This window comes from Amia ocellicauda, chromosome 5, assembly GCF_036373705.1.
Source record: "Amia ocellicauda isolate fAmiCal2 chromosome 5, fAmiCal2.hap1, whole genome shotgun sequence".
Lineage (NCBI taxonomy): Eukaryota > Metazoa > Chordata > Actinopteri > Amiiformes > Amiidae > Amia > Amia ocellicauda.
In genome coordinates this window covers 50,622,084-50,649,496 of record NC_089854.1, presented here as the reverse complement: position 1 = coordinate 50,649,496, position 27,413 = coordinate 50,622,084, and the positions used below count along the sequence as shown (strand labels likewise).

Below are 27,413 nucleotides of genomic sequence, written 5' to 3'. Positions count from 1 at the left end.
AATTCCCTTTTCTGTGTTGCTCACACAAGTGATTTCAAGGAATGTGTCTTTAGTAAACATTTCTAATCCCATTCATAAAACTCTACAAGGCTATTAAAAATACTTCAAGGGTTATTGGAAGTGTTTTGTCCTTGTTGTCCAGACACTCTTCCGCTGTACTGGAGCAGTTTGGCAAATTGAGGAACTAAGTGTAGAACAGTGTTACTTTACTAACATGTTTTTTCTACAGATCACAGAGTCTCGTCTTTGGATTGCCTATACTTCATATAACTACATGTTAGTCATTCATAATACTGTACAAGTGTTCCAGTGATGGCTGTGTATCTGGGATTTTCTGATGTGTAGATTTCAGAACATCTATATTATTATTATTATTATTATTATTATTATTATTATTATTATTATTATTATTATTAAAGACAATTTAATTATGAGGAGCACATTTATAAAGATTTTGAATCTAATTTGTGTAGATTCCCCTGTTCATGCAATACTTTCAATCTGTTAAATACACTCCTAACTGTGTATTTTGTGAAAGCAAATACAGTTGATGTTTTAACTTTATCAATAAAAATGGACCCCAATAATATAATGTATAATGTTTGACCAGACTTCTACTTCCCAGAAACAACTGAAAGGGCAGTGAACTTTGCACCTAAAAACTATCCTATCAAGTGCATGATTGTGTATTTTGATGTAGTGCTTTCTTCATTCATGCTGGACAATGCAGAGTAGACTCCTTCTCAATCTTTAACATAGTAACACTGGAACACTGGATTATTACGTAGAAGACAAAACATGAACAGATACTAAATTTGTACCAAATGTAAAAATAAATATATTAAAACTTATGAGTATACAATGTGTTCTATCAAAAATGTAATGCCGCAAACTAGACAGAGTACATATACCCAACTTCTTCAGCATGGAAAGTGCTCTATGTGTCTGACCAGCATGCACAAAACAATGTGATTGTCTCATATTTGAACTCATTGTTTACAGTGGACGAGATGTCAAAATTATCCTTCTCAGTGCTCCCTTTACAAAAACAATATTTGGACTAAAACAAAGGTAGTGTGTAATTCATAAAGGCTGCAAACAGATACACAAATACCTGGTCATTTATAAATTCAATGCAAAAACACTAACATGTTGCCGTTAAAATAATCTACAGCTCAGAGAATCAGAGATTAAAGAGAATTTGTAAAGGAAAATGTAACCAAACTGAAAATACAAAGGAAATTAATTATGCTTTTGTCTGTTCAAATTATGTATTCATTATCCCTCCCCAGCCCCCTTTTAATCTCAGCTTAATTATTGATTAGACAAAAGATAAAGTCATTGATAATTAAAAAAGTAATACAAGGTATAGAGCAGTAATAAAATCATAAAAGTAATACAATAACAGCTGGTGAACAACAAATGCACATCTTATGCACTCAATATGACTGCTAAGAAGCTCATGTAAAATCAAAGGTAGAAAGCTGAGCGTTAAGAATATCATTCTGTCAAAACAATAACAAATTTCCACAATGAGTGAGCACTGGCTTATACCACAGTTTTAACCAGTACTTTATCGTGACTTTAGTGAACAAAACTGAGGTAGGGGTGGGGGGAATGCAGAGTTAGGAAATTAAAGAAGCTAAGTAACACTGAAGAGGATGCAATACGTTTCCTTTAAGATTGATCATTTATGCTTTGAGGTTTCGAAGCACATTAAAAAGAAAAAACTGAAAAATCTGTCTTGAAATTTTACTGGAACTGCACAAGATCAATCGCTACCAACTTTATATTCTCCTGTCACAGGTTTCTGAAATTCTGATGTTAAAAAATGATGGCCTATTAATAGTTGTCCCCATCTCTCTATGATATCTTTTCATGGGTTGCTGCTTTTTTAATTTATATAGCATGCAGTCTTTATTCATTTGTTGTTCCTTTACAAATAACAGTACGTCTCTAAAAGGATTCTGAATGACGTCTGTTTAGAAAAAAGACATACACCAAGATACAGACTGTTCTGACGTTTGTGCTGATGACTCATATCAAACATCTAAGTCATAGTTACAGAAGTCAGCCTCTTTTATCTTTTTGTTTGTGTTTGTGCCTTGCATTGGATGTCTGCATAAGTTATCTACACAGTTTACGGCCTGAGTTAATGTGGAGCAAAGGAATAGTTTTTTGTGTCTCAGCCATTCAAAGAAGGAAGTCAAGCGATCAGCTCTGCAACACTCTGTGTTTCATCAAGGTATTTCTCATTCAATACAGTATTACACAATATTCCTCTGACACATTAACTAAAGGATCATAGTTAGTGGAACAAGTGATACTATTCTGTACTGATGTCGAACTCCTTTGAGTTGGCAGTAGTATGAACAGGTACACCTTTGGGAGAGTGCAAAGAATTTTCTGGTATATTTCTGAAGTAAGAATTGCCAAAAATGTTAAAGATAAACATGTAAACGCATATTTTGACACTTTGATAAAATAATATTTTAACAATGTCTTCAGGGTCTTAGTAACTAGAGATCTTGCTGTTTGGGAATCAAAATAAGTCTTCATATAAATAAGCTTATTCAAATATGTATATATTATATTACATTATTACTGATGAGGTTTTGTTTTATATCTCTCATTACAAACACTTATCTATAGGTCAATAAAGGGCCATATGAATAAAGAATAAATATAAATTGTTGTTTGTTTTGGTCATCTGGGTGTTATTTATATAGAACCTTTTTAAAAAAGGTAAATCCATTTGGAACTAGTTATTTTATGAAGATTAAAGTACATATTTCCATAAACAAGATATCAGCCTAGAAAAAATGAAAAGAGAGGCATGATGACAAAGCTGTCCTACACTGCTTCCCAGCAATATCTAGGCACCAATGGTTAGGTACAGCTCTGAACAGCATGAGCTGACAGAATGGTCTGATCTCAGACGCTTCTTCCAAGCTCTGCCCACTTGATGACATGTGCAACAATGCAACAGTGGATCAATCTCACTGAATCACCTGCTGCAGTGATGGACACCCATGCTACTAGAGTGATGCTGCTGACTGTTGTTCAACCTGAGATTTCAATTGCTTAATTTCCAGGTTGTAAGCAGGTGGAGATTTCAAGAGACAAGCAAAATCTCGCATGAGGGATCAAGAATGAGGGTCCCATTCAAGTCACTAAGGAGGGGACCGCTGGTAAGTGCTCTTTCGTGCCTCCTGTAGGCAAGTAAAGTTAATTTCCAATCCTCTGGGCTTCCAGGCTTTCACAGGATCCACAATGGTCAATATTAGATATGACTTTCCAAGACAATGAAGCTAAAAGCAAACCCGTAAGTACCCAAATAGAAGTAGCAGTAGTAGTAGTAATAATAATAATAATAATAATAATAATAATAATAATAATCCTTTAAAAATGTCCAATTTATTTGGACCTTTTTGGCATTCTTATTTATCAATGCTCCTAAAAAATGTAATAAAAAATCCCTTCGCAATCAAAACAAAACAATAAAAAATGTTGTTACATCTTCCCTTCATTCTTGAAAACCTGAGATACCAATTTAAATGTTACAGACTGACCATTCATCAGCTATGTAATTAAGAGACCTGAATATTAATTGTATGGCTGGTGCTACTAATATCATTTGTAAGGGAATTTAACCCACAGAGGACTACAGGGCCCTAACTATTTTCTCTCTCGCTCTGAGCATCTATGAATCTATGAATATGGAATTTCACTGAAACAATCGCTTTTTTAGAAAAATCTTAAAATTCATGTTTAAGGAAAGGAAGTAAAAAAAATACTAAATAATAAGTAATACATAAATTCAGCATTAAGTGTCTCGTGGCCTACAGTTTATCTAAAATTACTGAATTAATAAGCAATATTTTTTGTGGGACACAACTGTTTATCGATCTCCATGAGTTATAGGGATAAATCGGATGTTTCTGTGTGGAAAAACAATATAGACAAAACTGAAAGGCCAGCATTTTAGAGCACTCACACTTAAGAAGAGAAAAATTGTATGTTTCCCGTAATTCCAGAATCCGATTTGATAGACTTATATAACCTCCCTGAAAGCCTTGCAGATGAAACCAACAACTGATTTTCCTACACACTTTTAAAAACTGATAACAATCAATTGAATTTAATTACTTGATGATTGACTCTTATATCAAACTGCAGCCTAGATTAAAATGTCTGTTTTTATGCATTGTGGAATTATACTTAAATGTGGTGTAAAATAATGTAGTTCTAAAAGAAATATTTTGATTCATACATGTATGAATGAAATTATGACTGTATAAAATGTCCTGCACTCTGTGCTATAAATAAGGCTTTAAAAATAAAGAAAATAATAATAATCACTAATTATATTTATAACAACAAATAAACAATTCCCTTATTTTTGGCAAAACTATCTACACAAGGAAACAAAACTAAACAAACAAAATGAATATAAGAAATACAATAAAATAAATCCTCCTCATATTTACAATACATTGCTGTCAAACTAATGTCTCAGCAAAAAATATAAAGTATAAAAGTGAGAGAAACAAATAGGATTTTGGTTCACAGCAAAAACAGAGGTGATGAAGCTGGCTATAGTGTTTGTTCTTGTTTCCTACAGTGTACTACAGGCAAAAGACTTCATTTGTGGGTCAGGGGGAGCAAACAAACAAAACAAAACAAAAAGGATACACATGTTTTGTCTTCCAAAATTCAGATAAAGCTTTTAAAAACTGCTGTGTGTGAGTTTCTCCACTCTTTGCACATAATGCAAATAAAAGCTACATAAATCCATATCTTAACGGTGTAATGGTGGACTTAGGAGGTTCTTCCCAACCACATTATCAAAAGTCATGCTCCCTGGAAGAACAGTTAATGTACTGTTCGTATGCATGTTTCTGCATAAAAAGTTGTATTTTGTTATGATGTTGTTTATATATATATATATAATTTTCTTAGAAAACAGACCAGTCTCCAAAACACACATTGCTTATTAACTTGGTCTTCAGTCTCCTTTCCCTTAGCGCTGCATTCTTTTTTCCACCTCTCCACCTCTCCATTTCTCTCTCTCTCCATTTATTTGGAAAGTCTCTTGTGTCATCCTGTTTTGCAGCGTGAAAGCTTCCTCAAACGGAAGGTTAAGTCCACTAAACCAGTAGCTGAACATATCCGTATTATTATTCTGAATTGTACAAAATAAGAAGAAACTAAAACCAGAATTAACCCTACCCCACCCTCCCACCCCCCTGTATTTTGTATCCCCTGCTCTCCCATAATGTTTTTAATAGGCACATTTTCCCCAAATCATCTACAGTGTTGTGTCTAAGTGATGTGCTGGAAAAAAAAAAAAAAAAAAAAAAAACATCAGGAAAAGTTCAAAGTTCAGGCTCTGGATAATGGCATTTGTATTTTAGTTTTTTTTTCTCAATCCCTTTTAATTTCCATGTCATTGTGAGCCTTCCTCTTCCTCTGTTTCAGATTTCTCTTTGGACTCTCTCGCCTCTTCCTCCTCCTCTTCACCTTGGGGTCTCTCCTCCTTATTCCCTCCTTCCTCCTCCTCCTCCCGGATGGCAAGGATTTGCTCGGTGGGGTTGGGAAGTCGCCCTGGCTCCTTGGTGGCCTGCTTGGCCTTTTCCTCTGCCTGCTGCTCCTCCTCAATCACCTTCTTCCACATCTCATGGTTATCCATCAGGTGCTGGGTGATCTGGCAGAAGATTTTCCTGCGCTTCTTGGGGCTTCTTTTCTCTATGTGGCAAAGACAGGAGAGAAAGACCAGAAGAATTGAAAATCAGGACACACCAGTTGAATGTATTCTTTCAGGGTAGTGAGCGACAGCAAACAGAAAATTCTTCAATATATAGGAGCTTTAGAATAACCTAAACCTTGACCTACCTGTGAATCACCATGTACAAATCTGTACCCCTTTGTGGTTTAATGTACTGTTGGAAGCCACTTAATAGTACAGTTTTGTAGTTTGCTATTAGTGGGTGGATACATTTTTATTTAATCCAGCCAAACAATACAGTGGGAGTGGTCATGTTCACTGTATTAAATTAAAGAAATACTAGAGAAAACAACTACAAATGCTCTTGCAGCTCCTCGGGTTAAAAGCCTCTCGCGATTATGCCAAAGTCTAAACAAAGCCTGTTTGGCATAGGTTTGCATAGGTGTTACATATTCACACACCATCATGGCTTTTTGTGTACAGGGCAAATAAAGAATGCTTACAGTAACTGCAATAAAGATGCACACAGCGTGTAACAAATTAGATGTTGTGCCCAACATCCATACAAACACATTTTTGCCTATTGTTCATGCACAGAGTTCATGAAAATATCTTTCCTGGGAGTAGCTTTAGGTGATTGCAGAATTGTCAGAGCCAGGACCAGAGCCAATTCCAGGATTTTAGAAATGCGGGCCATAAGGGGACCATGATTATTACAGAGGGTCGACATCTGCTATGCTCCTATGCAGATTTGTTTGTAAAATGTCTTTTAAAACCTCAGTTTGTAAGCTAAGATTGAAGCAAATTACAAGCATAAACTGGACAATTAATAAAAATCCAGCAAAATTGTACCACCATATTTGCCACCATAGTTACAAAATTATTTTTAAATTGACATTAACACAATAGACAACAGTGATACCTTATTGCCATGAACACAATAGACAATATAGACAACTTCTCCACCCAACTCACCCCCAATAGTGCTTCAATATGGATATATCCCTGAGAATTTGTTGAGTGCAAGAGGTAATGGTATTTGTGAACAAAATAGAGTCCCCTTAAAATGCAAAAATAAATAAAATTCCTGATTGGACAGAATGGGTACACAACCCCCCAAATCACTGGAATACGTCTTTAACACTGTACATTAAGAAGCCCCATTTAACCCATTAGCTAAAGTTACTGTTCCATTGATAATTAGTTGCGATAACCAGAGCCAGCTAGGGTTACCATATCTGAACTTTCAATAAAGTGGACACTCCAAAAGGTGGGGGTGGCAGTGGGGGGCTGTAGGTGTAAACAACAAAGTGTTATGTCCTAAAATAAATATCTAAATGCAAAAAAAAATCTGAAGTGTAACATTCAATTCCTGGACCCTTATGTAACATATACAGTCCAAATATTTTGTTCAATACATGGTTTTATGGCAAAAAGGTACACAAAATTGTGTGCTATAAGATAACTTAACAATCAATAACACGATAAATAATATGAATGTTTAGTATTATTTTTTCAAAAACAAAATTGTGTGTTTTAGTTGATTAAAGTATTAACTTTGCGGAAACAAAACACGATACATACATTTTAACACTATAACAAGGTAATATAGTACAAATATAAAACTATGAAGAAACAGTAAAAACTAAACACTAGTGATATTAGAAGGTTTGAGAATATGTTCAGTCTGCTGTGACCAATGCATGTCACTGCTGTCACTGTTTCTTCAAAAAAAATCTCTAAAACATCCTGTTGATTAATTGATTGATCTCCTCAATCATGACTTTTCACTGCCATGTCAAATTCTGCCCTCTCACTCACACTCTCCCTTCAAGTTCGTTGAAGTCTTTACAGACATCAGTCATTTATGAACAACCAACAGTTGTTCAAAAAGGCTTGACGTAGGCAAACACTATAACCTTACACATCATCTGTCACGGTCTCACCTGCTATTCCTGCAGCTCACCACCAGAGGTCTCTCTCTCCCGAGTATTAATCCCTGTGCTTCTCTCTCTCAGTTCCCGGATCAATCAGTCACGTTACATTCCTTCCATCCATGTGCACTTGTTCTGTCTTTCCCCTCTTCCCATTGGTCTTTCACCCTTTACCCAGTCGTCCCATTCTCCTCAACACAGTATATAAACCCCTTTGTTTCTTAGTCTAATCGTGAAGTCTTGCATTCATTCCTGGATCATTTCTGAGTGCTATTCCTTGTTAGCCTACCGTGTTTTGACTCCTGTTCTCCTGTCTTTGACCACCTCTTTTGGATCTCCCAGTTCAGCCTGTTTGCCCGATCGACCGACCTTGAACTGTTCCTGTTTTGCCTTCTGGATTTCCCCTCTCGGATTGTTTGCCTTTCTGCTTTTCTACCTAAGAGCCTGCACTTGGATGTATCCACCTTGCCCTCGAGGTCATTACATCATCACTTATCTATGATTGAATTGTAGAACTTTCAGAGCGGAAGGGTTAAACACGCACTCTGGGAACTGTAGTTCAGAGTTGGAAAAAGGCAAATCTCTGAAATGTTTTGATATTTTAAAAATCTGTCTGTACGGAACCTCACTCGTACTCACTACAGCTTTATGTATATTCAGCCTATAGCTCAGTGGTCTCCATCTCTGGTCCTGGAGAGCCCCAGTCCACTTCAACTTATAGGTCACCTTAAATCACCAATTCATAAATACTGGGAACACATGGGATTTATTAATCAATTAAGCAACCCAACTAAGGGTATACTAGCCTCAAGAGGCTGAAAGTATTCAGATTGCTCCAATGGATTTTAAATGACTGAATTTACCAAACCACCTGCTTAATTGTTCAGAATAAAATACTTCCAGGTGTTTATAAATTGGTGATAGAAGGATGACCTCCAAAATCTGTTGGATAGGGGCTCTCCAGGACCAGGGTTGGAGACTATTGCTGTAGTCTATATAAGGGTAATGTTTCCATGTGTAAAACATTTGGCATTAGTTTATAATGCTTTACATGTAACAGAAAAGGAGGGCAGTGTTCAATTTTAACACTAGAAATTTTAACGTTTTAGAACACCTCAATTTTTCCTGTTTTAATAGGAATTTATGCAGTTTAATGTCTCAATGTACTCTGAAATTAAAGCATAGAACAAATAAACAATTGGAGATAAAAAAAAACATGGAATCGTTTTGTTTAACAAAATGTAATCCCTTAAATTGACAAACTCCTCTGGTACCCTTAAAAGTGCAACAAATCCATGTGCTTCTCTTTAATCCCATGTGTACTCTTCACTGTTGTGTTGTTTGCCAAGTGTTTGGTATCACATGAAAGGTGAGACTCTCAGCTTTCTAACAAAGTGAACGAAGTGAAGCATTCTCTGATGTGAAAATTGTTTTTTATACCACCACCACATTTACACCCCTCCCCTCAGCATTCTGAAATGGAGGGTGGGGGAATACTTGGTCTGAGTAGGAATACTAAATCTTAGAAAATATTGAAAATTATGACATATTCTGGAACCAGACAGTCTACTGATCAAAACAAGAGCATCCACATTTTGGTAGAGGCAACACACCCGTAGAGGGCTCAAAATGTCAAGATGGAAAACTCTTTTACGTAATTTTACATAATTGGGTCTGAACTTCTCAGTGTTTAAATAATTTATACTGGATTAATTGTTAGGTTGTTCTGAACAAAACAAGCCTATTTGCAAAGAAGTCCAATCGAAATGGAGTGATTTGTGCCCCCCGGGGCAGACTGTGTGTTTAACCCCCAGGCTCTGAATGACAGTGGGCAACACAGAAACTGTAAATCGGATGTGTTTGAGAATGAAACACACTGGTTGCCAAGAAAATAAACTTTCAAACAATGTGCACATTGTAGGAATACAGTGTAACTTATATGCACAGGAGCTGCGTGTAAGACTGCCAAATATTGTTTAAGAGGGTGTAGTAACACAGTATACACTCACCTAAAGGATTATTAGGAACACCATACTAATACTGTGTTTGACCCCCTTTCGCCTTCAGAACTGCCTTAATTCTACGTGGCATTGATTCAACAAGGTGCTGAAAGCATTCTTTAGAAATGTTGGCCCATATTGATAGGATAGCATCTTGCAGTTGATGGAGATTTGTGGGATGCACATCCAGGGCACGAAGCTCCCGTTCCACCACATCCCAAAGATGCTCTATTGGGTTGAGATCTGGTGACTGTGGGGGCCAGTTTAGTACAGTGAACTCATTGTCATGTTCAAGAAACCAATTTGAAATGATTCGACCTTTGTGACATGGTGCATTATCCTGCTGGAAGTAGCCATCAGAGGATGGGTACATGGTGGTCATAAAGGGATGGACATGGTCAGAAACAATGCTCAGGTAGGCCGTGGCATTTAAACGATGCCCAATTGGCACTAAGGGGCCTAAAGTGTGCCAAGAAAACATCCCCCACACCATTACACCACCACCACCAGCCTGCACAGTGGTAACAAGGCATGATGGATCCATGTTCTCATTCTGTTTACGCCAAATTCTGACTCTACCATCTGAATGTCTCAACAGAAATCGAGACTCATCAGACCAGGCAACATTTTTCCAGTCTTCAACTGTCCAATTTTGGTGAGCTTGTGCAAATTGTAGCCTCTTTTTCCTATTTGTAGTGGAGATGAGTGGTACCCGGTGGGGTCTTCTGCTGTTGTAGCCCATCCGCCTCAAGGTTGTACGTGTTGTGGCTTCACAAATGCTTTGCTGCATACCTCGGTTGTAACGAGTGGTTATTTCAGTCAAAGTTGCTCTTCTATCAGCTTGAATCAGTCGGCCCATTCTCCTCTGACCTCTAGCATCAACAAGGCATTTTCGCCCACAGGACTGCCGCATACTGGATGTTTTTCCCTTTTCACACCATTCTTTGTAAACCCTAGAAATGGTTGTGCGTGAAAATCCCAGTAACTGAGCAGATTGTGAAATACTCAGACCGGCCCCCCCGGCACCAACAACCATGCCACGCTCAAAATTGCTTTAATCACCTTTCTTTCCCATTCAGACATTCAGTTTGGAGTTCAGGAGATTGTCTTGACCAGGACCACACCCCTAAATGCATTGAAGCAACTGCCATGTGATTGGTTGATTAGATAATTGCATTAATGAGAAATTGAACAGGTGTTCCTAATAATCCTTTAGGTGAGTGTATATCTCTGAAATGTACATTATTTTTTCAAATGTACATTAGACTTTTTTTTTACCTCTGGAAGTTTACCGCTTACCTTTGCACCATTTCAGGTTATTCACTGAACATGAACTGAGAAATACAAATTTCCTTGATCTTTTGACATATAAGAGGTCATTGTACTATAAAAACACCCTGTAAGTTTCAGAACTCAAAACTTTCTCGTTAGTCTAAAAACAGCTTATATTGAAGCCAATCTGCAAAAACAACAGGATTTGGAATGTGCCACTTTATTACGTAATAGTGTGGCTAATCCCCGCCACCGCAGAAGAAGATCAACGCCTACTTCAATATTACTGCCTGCTTAGCCCCGCCCACTGATTCACGCATATAGTAGGTAAATAACGAGAGAGGCAAACGCAGGTCTATGCAGAAACCAAACAATAAAGATGGCTCCGAAAACAACAATTGACAAGTTTTTTACTTTCATGAAAATGATGGACACTGAATATAAGAACGACAGCTTGACAAACGATGGTACATTCATTTATACAAAATTTACATGAAGCAATGCGAATTATCCTTTGTCAGATATAACTGTATTAATGCCTAGTATCTAAACTTTATATGCAACAACCAATGAAATATAAAACGTGTAATATGCATAAATGTTAACAATGTTACTGCAATACAGTGTTCTGTCCGGCAACAAGAAGGCTGCATCTGGTTGGTGTTGCAGTGCCCTCATGTCCATAAACGTTGCCAGGTGGAGACGCACTTACAGCGGCGCTCCCGCTAGGTGCTCCACTAGCAGGCGCGAATTGACTATGATTCCCAGGTCCACTACGGTGCACCCTATGCCCCAGCCTTTCACAGGGCGCCACTGCAATCGCCGCAGCACCTGGTGATTTCCCACTCCGGTGAGTGACGGTAGGTGTTCGGTGGCTCTGGACCTCAGCCTCTCTCCGAGCCCCTCCGTCTCCTCCTCCAGACACACAGCTTTGGAGACAGCCATCCTTCCAGCACCCCCACGCAAACACATGAGCTACAGGGAAGAGCGGTGGAGTGACGCCTACAGGCCCCCTGTCCCTCTTCTGAGTCATTGCTAGCCCCCTCCCCGCCATGCCGTCAGCGATGGAGGTCCAGCTCCACAGACAGACAGCGAGATGAGGCCATCCTTGCCCTGAATAGCAGGACGGACCACATCTGTGCCCTCCTGTCTGTGCAGGCAGCATAAACACCAACCCAGGCCCTACCCTCCCACATCTCGTTTCTCCACCGCTGGCCAATGTGCCACTGGATTCTCAGGGGAGCCTCTCTACCCTGTCTATGGACAAGGGCAGCAGACAGGTAATCTGGGAGGAGGACCGCCTATTAATCAGCCCGCACGGCGACGCTTGAAGTCGGAGGCAGGGCTCATGGAAGGGGGAACCAGTCTCGCCCCCTATTCCATTGAGCAACAACACTCCCCTGCTCCTGTAAGTCAGGACCGGGAGTTTTGGGCGGTGATCCAGAGGGCCATGGACTGCTTGTAGATCCCCTGGCCCTCTGACCCCACCCCCCATGCTCCAGGTTCAAGAGGGAGCACCGGCCAGACCTCCTGGACAACCTGAGAGCAAGGGTGCGGCCTGGTGGACTCTGGAGGGCCTATGAAGCTGAAGCCTATGTAACACCGAAAGCCTGCTGGCCCTTTACCTGGCCCAGCTGGCTAAGGCCCCGGACCCAGACCTCTTAGATGCACCCATATCGCCGGGCTTTACTTTCGGCCCCTCCATGGAGGAGATGCTGATGCTCACTCCTCAGGAGAGGGAACAGTGTGTGATAGAACGATCTCTCACATAGGTACACACACACGTTATTTGCAGGCAGCTCATAATCATAAACAGTACACCTAACAACGTAAACAAAGAAACTCCAAATATACCTTCACATGGTATATGCTATTTCTCATTTTCTTCGGCATCTTTTCTGGTCCTGGTTGTGTACTTCGGAGTTGTGAGAAGTGCCGCTGGCACCTATTGCAGTGGGTGCACACAGGGTGGGAAACGTGTGCGGTGTGGTAGAACTGGATGAAATTGCATGGTGTTTTTCCCACGGGTTGAACATGTTCAGGATATCAAGCTTGCATTTTCCCCCAGCCGTTGGTGTGTTATCTTTTGTGTCCTGGTCAGGAACTTGCGTGGTCTGTTTACATTGCTTCTTAGGGGCGTTTAACCTGTACATGTCTCTTATGTAGTATTTTAGGACCCCAGATGGTAAGCCCGAGTGGAAATTCTGCCTTGATCTAAAGCCAGTTCAGAATTACCTGGGCAATCGCATTCCCTATGATTAGGGGGAACAAGTCATACATTGCTTGTGTTTTTGTGTATAATACTCAATTACTTAACATATTAGATGTACCAGGTGTAGCTGTACAGTAGTTTCTGTTATGGAGAATTTATAGGAGTAATTATGAGAAATGGATTATAAATGACTGATTGTTCATGGTGGTGGGATATTAAGTAGGGGGTTTAGGAATTCAGTGTTGCAATAGACCAGAAGGGGACGGGTTTTCAGGAATATAAACTGGGGGAAAAACAGTCAGGGGGAGATTAGAGACTGGGAGAAGGAGCAGGAGGTTGGGTGGTTGTTTTACTATCAAAAGTTTGTCCCTAATATTTATTTTTATTTTTCTTTGTTTATTTATTTTTCTCTCTTGAAGTTAAATAAACATAATTTATTTTTGCTAAAGACTGTGGTGGAGTATGAACTTTCTTTAATCATGCTTAGAGTGTCCTGACCACACAAGGTGTTGTGTGACACAGTCCCTGCAGCTAGCCAGGGTCTACCCTGTTACACCCTCAGCCCAGCCTCGCAGGCAGCCTTCAGGAGCTTGACGTCTCCCAACGTCGGCTCCCAGGCAGCAGCCCAGGCAGCAGACTCACACCCCTGCCAATCTTCAAACCGGCAGGCAGGTGCCCCCCTTGGCAGCCCGGCGCCAGGCCTTACATCCTGACCCACGACGGTCCGGCATGACATGCGCCAGGAGGATGGTTGGCGGACCTCTGCCCCCTTCCTCTCCTGCGCTTCGGCACTGTGATATTCCAACAGCCTCTGGCCCACCTATACACCTCCCAGCAACTCCAAACTATAACAGTTGGTTACTCCCTGTAGTTTCAGGCCCGTCCACCCCCTTTCTGAGGCGTGGTGTGGACGTGAGTAAGGGACCCGTTGCAGTGTGTGGCACTTTGTGTCAAAATCGCCGCTCTCCTGGAGAGGGGAGCAATTCAGGAAGCGCTTCTGAACTTCAGACATCTGAACCGCTGCCTCAGGGTGTTGTGCTTCAGCACGCTCAATCTGCATACCATGTCCCAGGTCATCAAGCCCGGCGATTGGTTCATTACGGTGGATCTGAAAGTCTCTTACATTCGCATCCCTATTGCACAGGTACACAGGAAGTTACTCCGCTTCACCTACGAGGGCCGAGTGTTTGAGTTTGCTGTTCTTCCCTTCGACCTGTCGCTAGCCCCACGCACTTTTTCCAGGGGGCCCACGTCCTCAAATATGTGCTGATGCCAAAGAGAGTTGCCTCCATACACGAGTGTCTCTCCCTCTTCTGACTGAGAGCTCGCGTCGGGTTGTCCCCTGCTGCCGGGCCTCCTGGCAGCAACATCACAGACCCTCCCCCTCTGCCTCCTCCGATTGAGGATGCTACAGTGGTGGTTCGGGTCTTTACAGATGCATCCTCGCCGCGATCAAGCACGCCGAGTCACAGCAACTGGTGTCTGAGGCAGCTGTACGGAGCCCGCATGGGTCCTCCATATCAATGTCCTGGAGTTACAAACAGTGCTCCTTGGGCTGTATAATTTCCTGCCAGTCCTACAGGACAGACGTGCTGGTTTGGATGGACAACACAGCGGTGGTTGCTTATATCTACAGGCAAGGAGGTCTCCGGTCACGCAGACTGTACTGTCCAGCACGCTGTCTGCTTCTGTGGGCACAGCTACAGATCCGCTCCATGATAGCAGTTCACCTCCCCGGCCTATCCAACACAGCGGCAGACCTCCTCTCTTGGGGAGGCCCCCTGGTTTCGGAATGGCACCTCTATACGCTTGTGATACCACAATAGTGGAGCCGGTTCGGCAGAGTTGAAGTGGATCTCTTTGCCTTGGCAAAGTCCACCAACTGCCCACTATGGTTCCGCATCCAAGAACGCTCAGCACCCCTAGGGATCAAAGTGCTAGCCCAAGCGTGGCCGTGCTGTCTCCTCTACGCATTCCCACCGTTCCCCCTTCTCCCGGTGGTCCTGGAGAAGGTCAGGAGAGAATGAGTGACAGTTCTGCTGATAGCCCCACGCTGGCCTCGCAGATTTTGATTTGCAGACCTGATCACCCTCCTCAACAGAGAACCTTGGCAACTCCCAGTGAGAGCGGAATTGTTGTCACAGGTGCGGGGCACACTTTGGCACCCCAATCCGGTCTGCCTCCAGCTTTGGGCCTGGGTCCTGAGCGGAAGCCTTTGATTGCCTGGGGTCTGTCAGATGCGGTAGTAGCCATTATTCAGTCAGCGAGAGCTCCCTCTACAAGATCACAGCATTCCTACTGACATTCCAGCATTCCTACTGACCACTGCTGCTGTACTAAGCGGTAAGCACTTGAGCATGCTCTCATGTTCCGCTGTGTATATAGTTAATTTGTCAGCACAGTAGACCTAATGTTGCCCTACTGTTATGTCCAGCTGTGGCTACTCGTTGTGACTGTGACTGTGACTAGCCAGCTGTGTGTTATTCAGTTGGTCTGTGGTCCCGCTCCTGCAGGATTGCTGATTGCAGACAGTTACCGGTAGAGCGTGACTGCGGTCCTTGCTCCTGGACAGCCCAGGTTGGCCCCAAGGGGCCTCTGTGGCTCCTGTCTGGAAGTGTGTTGCAGAGACTCCCTAGCAGTCGCCTCGGGGCAGGCTCCCTGATCAGCTCGCTGCCTGCTCCCTTGTGACGGTTTTGTTATACAGTAACCCCTCCCCTTTGGGCAGTGCTTTCGACTTGAAAGATAACGATATGTTGTGAATGCAACCCGAATTATCTGAAAAAGGAAGCACTGCCCAAGGGTTGCAAGGTTGTGCGGGAGTCTTAGCGCCCGGCAAAAGAGGGCAAACCTGCACTGACGTCATGTTTTATGGAACAGGAGGTGGTAAGGGACCTGTTCTGAGTGACGTGCACAAGGGCCAATGGCAGCTTTGATAGAGTGACGTTTTCGATCAGGTTCCTACGGAAGTGCGCAGAAACCCCTCCCCCTTGGGCAGTGCTTCCTTTTTCAGATGACCGGGGTTGCATTCACAACCTATCAATTTCATTTAGACATAGTGGATAAGCTAGAATACAAATTATTCATCATTGCACACAAACTAAACATTCTACTCTTGATTTGTTGTCACACCTAAGAAAAAATAAAGCTAAACTGACTTCCCTATGCATCACAAAGTCCTTAAATTGATCTTCTGTGGGATGTTCTACTTCCTGGAGGAAACGCTGTGTAAGTATACTATACATCATTTTCCTGACTTCTACAGGAGACCATGGATATCCACTTCACCCATGGCTGCTAACACCGCTACGCCATACAACAATAGAGGTGGAGGAAAGGTATAATTAGGCCCTGTGTTCGATGTGTATTATTGTAGAGAGGACATTTGGGCTGTAAAAAATGCACTTCCAGTGTGTAGATGGATCAGGAGGCACCCTACAATATATGCCTGAGAGGTGTGCACACATCATCATTGCATGTTGTGTACTTGTGTAGCAACATTCCTCCATCACCAGAACAGGCCAGGGTTGAGGGAAATGAAGGTGAGTGGTCTGAAAGTGACCAGCCACCTGATTTGGCTGGGGAGAATGCAGTGCTGCAAAGGTTCCAGTTTTCAGTATTTCAGTTTTTGTGAGATGTTAGTTTCTTGTAATCATAAATGTAACCACTATTATCTACAGTTTTGTAGTTTGCTATTAGCCGGTGGGTCAAAGTTTTAATTTAATCAGTACTGCTGATCAGTGTACGCTGAATAAAAGATTTGCATTGATCTGTTATTCACATGTAAGTGAACACATCAGCATTAATCCACTCGCTAACAGATAACTACACATCTTTCATCAATAGTGGCTTTGGTTTTTATTTTATATTTTTTTCTTCTACTCATATTTGTAACCGCTACAACTTAAACTAGGTCTGTCGTTTTGTATCAGTGGGTTGATTAATGCCTTCAATTATTTTCTGTGTTTATATACAGTGGTTCTCAAAAGTATTCACCCCCCTTGGACTTTTCCACATTTCATGGTGTTACAGCATAAAATCAGAATGGATTTAATCAGAAGTTTTTGCCATTGATCAACACAGAAAATGTCCATAATGTCAAAGTGAAAAATATAATCTGCAAATTGTTCTACATTAATTTTCTCTGGTTTGTAAATATCATGTATAGTACTTTCATTATTATTATTATTATTATTATTATTATTATTATTATTATTATTATTATTATTATTATTATTATTAAATAATTATTACTATTAATTATTTTATTTCATGTGCCCCTTCTATGATGTACCCTAGCGGAGAGTTTGAAAGTGGTACAGTTTACAGAAAAAAAAAAAAAGATTTGACTGACTGGTTCAGTAAAGAATGGAGAAAAGAATGAAATGCAGTAAAGCATGTATTGTCTTACGTGAGGCCTCAGAGCTGTCAGAGGCATCTTCTTCCGTTGTGTCATCCTCCTCCTCGTTCTCATCCATGTCGCCTTCCTCTTCCTCCTCTTCTTCACCCTCGATCCAGCGCCCAGGGATCAGGCCAGCAGAGTGGTAAGAGTTACAGAGAGGTCCCACAATGTGAGTGATGAATGACTCCTGCAGATTGGCCAGCTGGGGGGCTGAGCGGTCCATGAAGGGGCTAATGGGCAGGCCCAGACTGGACTCCTCATCACCCTGAAATGCATTGAAACCATTGAGAACAAGTCAAGTGGTGCACCATTAAGCTTTTCATATATATCCCTCTATATACAATGGGTCTCAAAATTATTCACCCCCCTTGGAATTTTCCGCATTTCATTGTGTTACAACATGAAATCAGAATGGATTTAATCAGGAGTTTTTCCCAATGATCAACACAGAAAATGTCCATAATGTCAAAATGAAAAATATAATCTGTAAATTGTTCTAAATTAATTACAGATACTTGAATGCAGTAATCACCCCCTTCTGTCAATATTTGGTAGAGACACCTTTGACAGCAATTACAGCCATGAGTCTCTACCAGCTTTGCACATCTGGACACAAACATTTTTGCCCATTCTTCTTTGCAAATGTGGTCAAGCTCCATCAAGTTGGATGCGGACCTTTGGTGAACAGCAATTTTCAACTCTTTCCACATATTCTCAACTGGATTGAGGTCCGGGCTTTGACTGGGCCACTCCAGGACATTGACCTTTTTGTTTTTCAGCCACTCCAGTGTGGCTTTGGCTGTTTGGGGTCTTTGTCGTGCTGGAAGATGACTCTTCTCTCAGGTCTCTTGCAGACTTCAGCAGGATTTCTTCCAGGATTTCTCTGTACTCTGCTGCATCCATTTTGCCCTCTATCTTTATAAGGTTTCCAGGCCCTGACACAGAGCATCCCCATAGCATGATGCTGCCACCACTATGCTTTGTGGTAGGGATGGTTTTCTCAGGATGATGTGCAGTTTTAGGCTTGCGCCAAATGTAGCGCTTAGCATTGAGGCCTAAAAGCTCTATTTTGGTCTCATCAGACCATAGAATCTTCCCCCACTTGGTCTCAGAGTCTCCCACATGCCTTCTGGCAAACTCTAGCTGAGATTTGATGTGAGTTTTTTTCAACAATGGCTTTCATTTTCATTCATTTCATACTATTTGTTAGAATGTATTTTTCTATGGGAAATTCTATACTATCTGGTTTGGTACAGGAAACAGACTTCTCCCCTTTGATCTAGTTTCCTAAATTCCAAGGAGGCCCTGCAAGACCAATTACTTGAGCACAAGTACAAAGTCCAGGGTACCTGTCCTCTGATTGTCTCCTAGCCAAATTCCAAAGACCCCTACTTCTAAGTCACATTTGTATCATGCACCCTTCTCATGGTGTCGTGCTGCCAAAACGTGATTGGTTAAAGTGAAACCTTATAAATTGGGAACAAAGAGAAGTTAGTTAAGAAGATGGAGGAAGGAGAATAATACGGAGACAATGACAAGAAAAGAGCAGGAGGGAGAGGAGAGAGAGAGACACACCTGCTGCCTGCCTTACCAGACTGACCTAAGCTGCACTGTGAGGAGAAGAGGAGAAATTTAGAACAATTTGCAGATTATATTTTTCACTTTGACATTATGGACATTTTCTGTGTTGATCAGTGGAAAATACTGATTAAATCCATTCTGATTTCAGGTTGTAACACAATGAAATGTGGAAAAGTCCAAGGGGGGTAAATAATTTTGAGAGCCACTGTATATAGTTGGCACTTTGAACATGTCTTGGTGGGGCTTTGGCAGACTAACAAGTTCCTTCCTCTGACTGACGTATGTACTCTTCCACTTCCACAGCGATGTTGTATGTTAAATAAATAAAAAATGTATTAAGAAAAGACCTGCAAACTCAATCAATTGTTCAACCAAAGTGTTCTCATGACTAAAAAGTACCTTTCTGAATAAATGCTCTTAAGCCAACAAGCATTACCGAATGTAACATTTACGCATAAGCAGTGAACTGGCACGTCACTGTGTTTTCTAAGCTGGAAAAAAGGCTTTGGAATGTGTGATGCACTCATGGCAATAGTCAATTCTATGTGTGACCCATGAGTGGGTACTCCACTAAAAGAGGTATTTAAAAAAACTGTCAAGGATCCTGCATCCCATTAACCAGAAAATGTTCTTCACTGGACACTATTAATACTGTTTCTTTCCATTCCTTTTTTTCCTTCCTTTTTCTTTACTTTTTCTTAATTATTTTCAAGTCCCATCACTATAAAGGACAAAATTCAAACTGTTGTTCTTGCCTCTGCACTTCAATCATTAACAGGATCTCTGATACGTCAAAGGATTTTCTGCTAGTCAGACTGCAATGAGACCCTCTGATAAAACACAGTGCCCACCTCTCTGTGCTCCGTTAGGACCCCTGCTATTTACAATCAAAACTATGAATGAATACTTGACAGCTCTTGTTCAGTTCTGTGTCAGAAAAACAGCTTAATGAGACCCTTAATTTTAAATGACCTTTTTTGTAGGCAGAAACTCAGTGTAATAAAAAAAAAAAAAAATCTGTTCTCAAAGTAAAATCTCATTTGAGTTACCTTAATAATCTCCTTTCAAAGTGACTATATGAAACATACCTAAACTTTAAGATTTAATAGTTATGCTAATACTTGGCACAGATCAAGGGAAAAAATTAAGATTGGCATCAAAGCAGATATTTTTCTTGTATACCTCCTTAACCCTTAAGATCCAATATGTTGCAAACATTTAACAGACTGTCAAAAATAAGATTTTTTCCACCTTTAAAATTACAAAGGCGGACAAAAACAGGTTACATAAAGCAGGCTTTTAAAATTGCTTTGCAGCCTCTTATCTTACCCTCTTTTGTAAATAATGCTGTTGTTGTTTCCATTGAGTTTTTATACTCTTGCCAACTCCAGAAAGCTATCTAAGGTTAGGCAACACTGACCTGCTCGTAGAACTCATTCACAATGCCCTCCGTCCACCGCAGATGCAGTTCTTTGCACTTTGCTGGGCCATTAATGTCGGCCAGCTTGATGCACATCTGGCACACTAGAAGACGGTCATTTTCATTGGACCAATCAATACCAGAACCTACTTCGTCATTTACCTATAAAGGAAAAAATTGTCTTCAATAGACCCACTTCTGGACACTGCAGAGAGAGCAATCAGTTACCTGGAGAGAAACATTTTCTTAACTTATTACCCACAGGACAACAGAGAACTCCTATGCATTGTAAAGTATGATTTATAGATTTTAAGGGGTACAAAATGTATAGCTGTTAATATACTTAATTTAGGGATCTGCAGGATCGCTACAGTGTGTTTGGCCACAGAAATGAGTAGGACATGAAACAGTCCAGAAAACAACCACATTAATACTGGGTTAGAATAATACAGAGGGATTAAGGGAAATAAACTAGTTGACCTAGAACAAACAATGCTTTAAAGAGATTTGATAGAGGTGTTGAAAATCCTGAACAGTTAAGCTCAATTGAAAGATCAAGACAGACATAGAAACCAGGCTTTTTACTGTGTTTCAAGAAAGGCATACTGGCTCTGAGTGACCCTGTTGCACCTCACTCCCAATCCCCAGCACAAACTGAGACTCAGAAATGTGCATCAGGACTCACAAGGAGGAAACTGAGCACAGCAGAAGTGATATGTTACCAGCGTGGCTTTGACTGCTTCCAAAGAGTGAAGTTGTTACAGCTATGTTTCACTATTTGAACTAGACACTTAAATATAACATAGACAGAAAGACAAAACAGAGAGACAGACAGATTAATAATGTTTCACCATCTTTGCCCGATCATGAGTAGTTTAAATTCTTGGCCATTGCATTGTACCAGGATGTCAATTAAACACTGCAATGACCCAAATCAGGTTGCCCTACTCCTTCCCCACCCAAGTCAATAAATTACCTTGGCATTGAATTCAGCCAGGAAGTCAAAGTGCTTCTTCAGGTCAGTGGCAAGGATGGCCTCGATAACCAGGAAGCGAAAACGCTTGAACTCCACGTGGTCCAGGTTGACTAAGAAGTTGTACTCGGGTCGTGACATGAAGAGGTTCCAGGCGGAGGCAGCGTGGTGGTTCTCCAGCACCGAGCGGTCATTATAGAGAACAGCCTTGGGGGGAACGAGACACACACACAGACAGAGACACACATTTAAGTTATCCTTCAAGTCAGAAGCACTGCCCAAGGGGGAGGGGTTTCTGCGCACTACCCTAGGAACCTGATCGAAAACGTCACTCTATCAAAGCTGCCATTGGCCCCTGCACACGTCACTCAGAACAGGTCCCTTCCCACTTTCTGTTCTATAAAACATGAAGTCTGTGCAGGTTCGTCCTCTTTTGTTGGGAGCTAGGACTCCCACGCAACCTTGCAACCCTTGGGCAATGCTTCCTTTTTCAGATAACTGGGGTTGCATTCGCAACCTATCATTATCTTTCAAGTCGGAAGCACTGCCCAAGGGGGAGGGGTTACTGTATAAGAAAACCGCAAGGGAGGAGGCAGTGAGCTGATAAGGGAGCCTGCCCCAAGGCAACCGCTAGGGGCCTCTGTGGCACAACGCATCAGAAGGGGGGTGGACGGACCTGAAACTACAGGGAGTAGCCAACTGTTATAGTTTGGAGTTGCTGGGAGGTGTATGGGTGGGCCAGAGACTGCTGGAATGTCACAGGGCCAAAGTGCAGGAGGGGAAGGGGGTGGAGGTCCGCCAGCCATCCTCCTGACGCATGTCATGCCGGACTGCCGGGGGTCAGGACATAATGCCTGGTGTCAGGCTGCCGTGGGGGGCACCTGCCTGCCGGTTCGAAGATCGGCGAGACGAGGTCGGGAGACATCGAGGTCCTGAAGGCTGCCTGCGAGGCTGGGCTGAGGGTGTAACAGGGTAAACCCTGGCTAGCTGCAGGGACTGTTCCCTCTCCTGGGGAGTGCGCTTCAGCATCTCTTCCATGGAGGGGCCAAAAGTAAAGCCAAGTGATATGGGCTCATCTATGAGATGGGTCCTGTTCGTGACAGGCACCCATCTTGCTTGTGACAGCCAGAGCTGTCAGGCACGTCAGGCAGGGGGGGCACAGCTGCCGCAGGGGGAGCAGCTGCAGTGGCAGGTGTGGTCATGGCAGCCAGCGCAGCAGCAAACGCAGGAGGAGAAGCGGGCACGGGAGGCGCAGCTGTCTCCGAAGTTGCATGTCTGGAGACAGAGACGGAGGGGCTCGGGGAGAGGTGGAGATCCAGCGCCACCGAACCCCTACCATCACTCGGTGGAGTGGGAGATCGCCCGGTAGAATGGCGGACCACTGGGCGGACCCGGAAGTCACGGCCAAATCGTGCCAGCTGCCGGTGCCCAGACAGACGGGGCATAGGACCTCCCCACTCCAGGCGCAGTGGCACAGTGGCGGGGGCAAGAGGAGCTCATCGCCGAGCGCGTGAACAGGGAAACGTGCAGCGGGGGGTCAGTGTTTGCACCAGGGGCACACATCAACTGAAACGCCACCGCGACAAGTGGAGCGCCTAGAGATCTCGCCGCTGTAAGTGCGTCTCCACCTGGCAACGTTTATGTACACGGGGGCACTGTAACCCCAACCAAACGCAACCTTGCTGTTGCTGGACAGAACACTGTGTATGCCGAGCACCAGGTGCTGGATACAAGCAATGTGTAGGCCCGTAGGCTTAATCACACCGTGTGTGCCAGGGTTTCTGGGGACACTGGGTGATGCAGATTTCGGGGTCCGAGGGGGCCAAGGGTAGTAGACCACCAGCCGTAGTGGGATCGAAAACCGAGGCCTTGCACACACCGACAAGGAGGCTAAGCAGAGCTCGTTCTAAGTGAACTGAGAGAGTGAGATCTTCTACAGCCGCAGCTGCGGGCTGTAGTGCAGGCGCAAGCCGGCGGAGGAGCACCTCACACGGGCGAGATCTCTTATGTTATCTTGCGGGCCAGGCAGCCGGGCCTCGGATGTTACTGTTGCTGCTAGCACTCCTGCTGTGGAGGAAAAACCCCTGTGGACAAAAAACGAACACAACAAGCAGTCGGAATATCTATGGCACTATATAAACACGACTACTATTTTTAATATGCTCTTCTTGTGAACGAAACTGAAACCGAAAGCATAGCCGGACCTCCGGTGCGTGGATGGAACAGAATCGGGATTAGCTATAAATAACTAACACACACAAGACAGAGACAATGTGTAGCGAAAAACGGTGGTGAACAACACTATAAAGTGAAGCCAGCTAGCTGAAATACGCAGTTTGAATGTTTATTATGAACACAGAGAGCTTACGTTCTTGGGTCCAGGCGAAATGGCAAAAGAGGACGCAACCTATCGCTGTAAAGAGAACATTATTTTGAGTACTGTAGCTAAACAATTCACTAAAATTAAGTTTAGTGATCAAATCACATTCGGTCCCCTGTAAACTTAGTTTAGGGTTTAAAGTACAGATCACAGTCAGAATGGTCTTATGGTTACTTTTAAGTTTTTTCAATTGTATTATATTTAGTTATTTAGCTATTGTTTTACAATTAACATTACTGATTAAATTTGGGTTTCATTTTGGTTCCGGTGTTGTTTGCTGGAATACCTTATCATGCTCAAATACCTAAGGCCTGAATCAACAAATCAGGAAAGACTATCTAATTGGTTGTAATATTCAATATGGCATAAGGGTAAGGTTTTTGACCACAGTATTGCTTGTTTTTATTTGGAAACAAACATAAGAAAGAACAGGTTATTTTGAAATTTCAGCTATATGTTTTTAATTTGTTTATAAACAAATTGATTATTTTTTGCCCATGTTCCTCTCGTCTCATCAGTTTTGCTTACATTTGAATTGTACAAAACAATCTCATCTTGCTACAATCCCAACAGATATATAAGTAACTAATATTCTGAGAACTTGTACGTTCAATTGAATCACTAAATCACATGTACCACATTGCTCATAATCTGAGGTTTCATTTCAATATTTATGGAGTTGCATTCATGTTTTACATTGATAAGATACCAACATAACAGTGAATGCTTTATTTGGGCAAAGTATAAGAAAATATATATCATCAGCCTTTATCAATTCAATACTGTATGAACCTAGGGTGAAGTTTTGGTACTGAGTAGTAGGGTTCAGGCAGTTGTTTGGGCCTAAAATTGGATCGGGAACCTACTAATGCAATGCAGCTGTATCAGGTGGGAAGGGTGTGGGTGGTACCTGGGGAGCACTGGTGGCCACAAGAAAGGCGTTGGTTCTGCCAGGATGGTCGTAGTCATGCATTGCGGCTGCCACGTAAAGCGCCATGAGTTCCAGTGCAGGGATGAGTCCCGATAGGCAGCCGTATCTCTCCTCTATAGAGCCGTAGGTCTTGGACATCACATAGCCCATGTGGCTGTGGGTGATGCCGCTATCAGAGTCTGTGCCGAAATAAATACAGGACAAATAGTGGACTAAATTTGCAGAATAATTTGAATGCTTTCCTATGTTTTCTTCCATGGTTCTAGCATGTATGTACTTTGCCTTGCCTTGAATTTTCTATGGTTTGAATCATGGTCTATCATATTTCGCCATGCTTTACCATAATTTCGTCTTGCTATGCTATGCTTTCCATTCTGTTTAATAATGGTGTACTATAGTTTAGCAGGGGGCCTTTTAGGTACAGCAATTTGGCAATCATATAGAAATAGTATACTTAATAAAATACAGGGATGCATGCAAACACACATTCAAATATGCATCTCAATCTTCAGTGTCATACACATGCACATTTCCAGTCTGTCAGAGCCATACCGGAGTCACTAGTAGAGCTGTGGTCATTGATGAGATTGGGGAGGTCAGGGATTGGCTGGGTTGTAAGGTACCAGACTGCATGCAGCACATCTGTGGCGTGGATTCGATTGTGATCTGTTCGTATGAGACAAAATAACTTTTGACATCCCAGTCTGTGCCACAAGGTGGCACTGTACCACAGGTTCCTGAGACAGTATTTTGGCTGAACCAACATATGTTTGTCTTCCTCTTGTGGTAATACAAAGAAACTACCTCAAAGTTATCCATTAGTAGCCTACATGAATACGCAAGTGAAAGAACTAATAATAACAACAACAATACTAATAATAATACATTAAGTGAGAAAGTGAATTTCTGTATATTGTGTAATTGTTATAGTATTCTTATAAATGGCCTAGTTAATTATCAATATACAAATCCACAAACTAAAATAAATATGGTTTATAATGGCAAATTAAATTATTGGTTTCTCTTGTGCATAACAAGAAGATCATTGAGAACACACTGTCTTAACAATACAGATCTGGGGATCACAGAATAAAGAAAAGTTGCCAAGCACACTCCAGACTGATTTCCATTTCTTGGAGAAAACAAATGTTTTGGGAATTGGCTCTTTCTTGATCCTGTAATCATTTCAAACTTGTATTGCCTGATGGAGAAATGTTATAGTTTTGAAATTCTGCTGTCTTTTCTAGTGAAAGAAAAAAATGTAAAGTAGTCTGGGGTGTGTGGAGACAGCCATTAAGTGTATGTTTCTCTGGTTATGGGAGTTCATATTTTGGCCCACAAAAATACTTTAAGCATTCTGCCAGACTCTTTCATGACCCAAACATTCTTGCAGAATTACATGATAAATATATATATATATATATATATATATATATATATATATATATATATATATATATATAATTCATACACCCTGGAGGCACCCATGACTTCACCCAACCAAGATGACAAACAGGATTTAGAAGTGGATATAACACAAGCTGTGAGAAGTATGCAGAAAAAGAAAGATGCAGAGAATATAAGCTGTATATATGGCTGGGTTTTATTACCTATGAGAAAGCATTTGATTCAATTCACACAAGTGGAAGGTATATGTACGGTAGCCCTGAAGTGCAACTGCAAAAATAAAGCAGTTACTGCGAGATTTGAAGTGCTGAAAAAACAAAACAGCAGCTGCGAGATTTGCAGTGGTTGTGAGATTTGGAAGTGCTGAAAAATAAAGCAGCTGCTGCAGCATTTTCAGAAGCAATTACGGAAAGGGAGGAACATTGTGACATATATTTGACTGACGCCATTGGACAGCAAGCAAGTCACGTCGGCCGAGCAGCTTCTCAGAAGAGCCAACAGAATCTGAGAAACGGGCGCCAACTGCGCAGAGCGCGAAGTATCATATTAATATTGTTGTATCTTCTGCTCTCTATCCACTTTGTGCTGACATATTAAGAGTTATAGGGCTGTCCTAAAATGTATTAGAATTAATGAAAGCCTAGGTAGGAGACAGAATGGGGTTAAAAGTAGCTAGATTTACTAAATGAACAACTGTACTTCATTATTACAAGGCAGTGTGACAGTGCTTTATTTTTATTATTATTATTATTAAGTGCTAACAGAAAACATCCGTTAACAATTCCATCAGAAGGAGCAGTTTACTGATTTAATAGATTTAATAGCATGAGCTAATTTGGGAAATGCAAAATTAGAGAGACGGCTTTAACAAATATGAATAACTCCAAAAAACTAAGAAACAATAATAAATAACACATTAATATAAAATAGTATTTTTATTTTGGGGGCGGCACGATGGTGCTGTGTTCGGGTCTCGGCTCGGTGTCTGTCTGCAAGGTTTCCCCGGGTCTCCCGCTTCTTCCCACCATCTGCCAGGTTGATCGGCAAAGCTAAACTGCCCAGCAATGGGTTGGTGTCTCATCCTGGGTGTGTTCCTGCCGATCCGCCATGCCTGCCGGGATCGGCTCCGGCTTCCCCGCCACCCTGACCAGGATAAGCGGCTTTGAAAATGGATGG

At 41.9% G+C, this 27,413-nt stretch overlaps 1 protein-coding gene across 1 annotated transcript in view; it reads right to left on the bottom strand.

Moving 5' to 3' along the window:
- Window positions 1–5,268: 5,268 nt before the first annotated feature.
- The window catches only part of pde3a (phosphodiesterase 3A, cGMP-inhibited), a 183,785-nt gene continuing 161,640 nt past the window's right edge, over window positions 5,269–27,413 (bottom strand). Inside the window, exons 11-16 of the mRNA XM_066705599.1 lie at window positions 25,383–25,496; window positions 24,810–25,009; window positions 21,523–21,726; window positions 20,547–20,708; window positions 17,555–17,810; window positions 5,269–5,748 (exon numbers count right to left, since the gene is read on the bottom strand). Coding sequence (XP_066561696.1) covers window positions 5,450–5,748; window positions 17,555–17,810; window positions 20,547–20,708; window positions 21,523–21,726; window positions 24,810–25,009; window positions 25,383–25,496 — 1,235 coding nt within the window. The 3' untranslated portion in view covers window positions 5,269–5,449. The remainder of the gene's footprint in view (window positions 5,749–17,554; window positions 17,811–20,546; window positions 20,709–21,522; window positions 21,727–24,809; window positions 25,010–25,382; window positions 25,497–27,413) is intronic.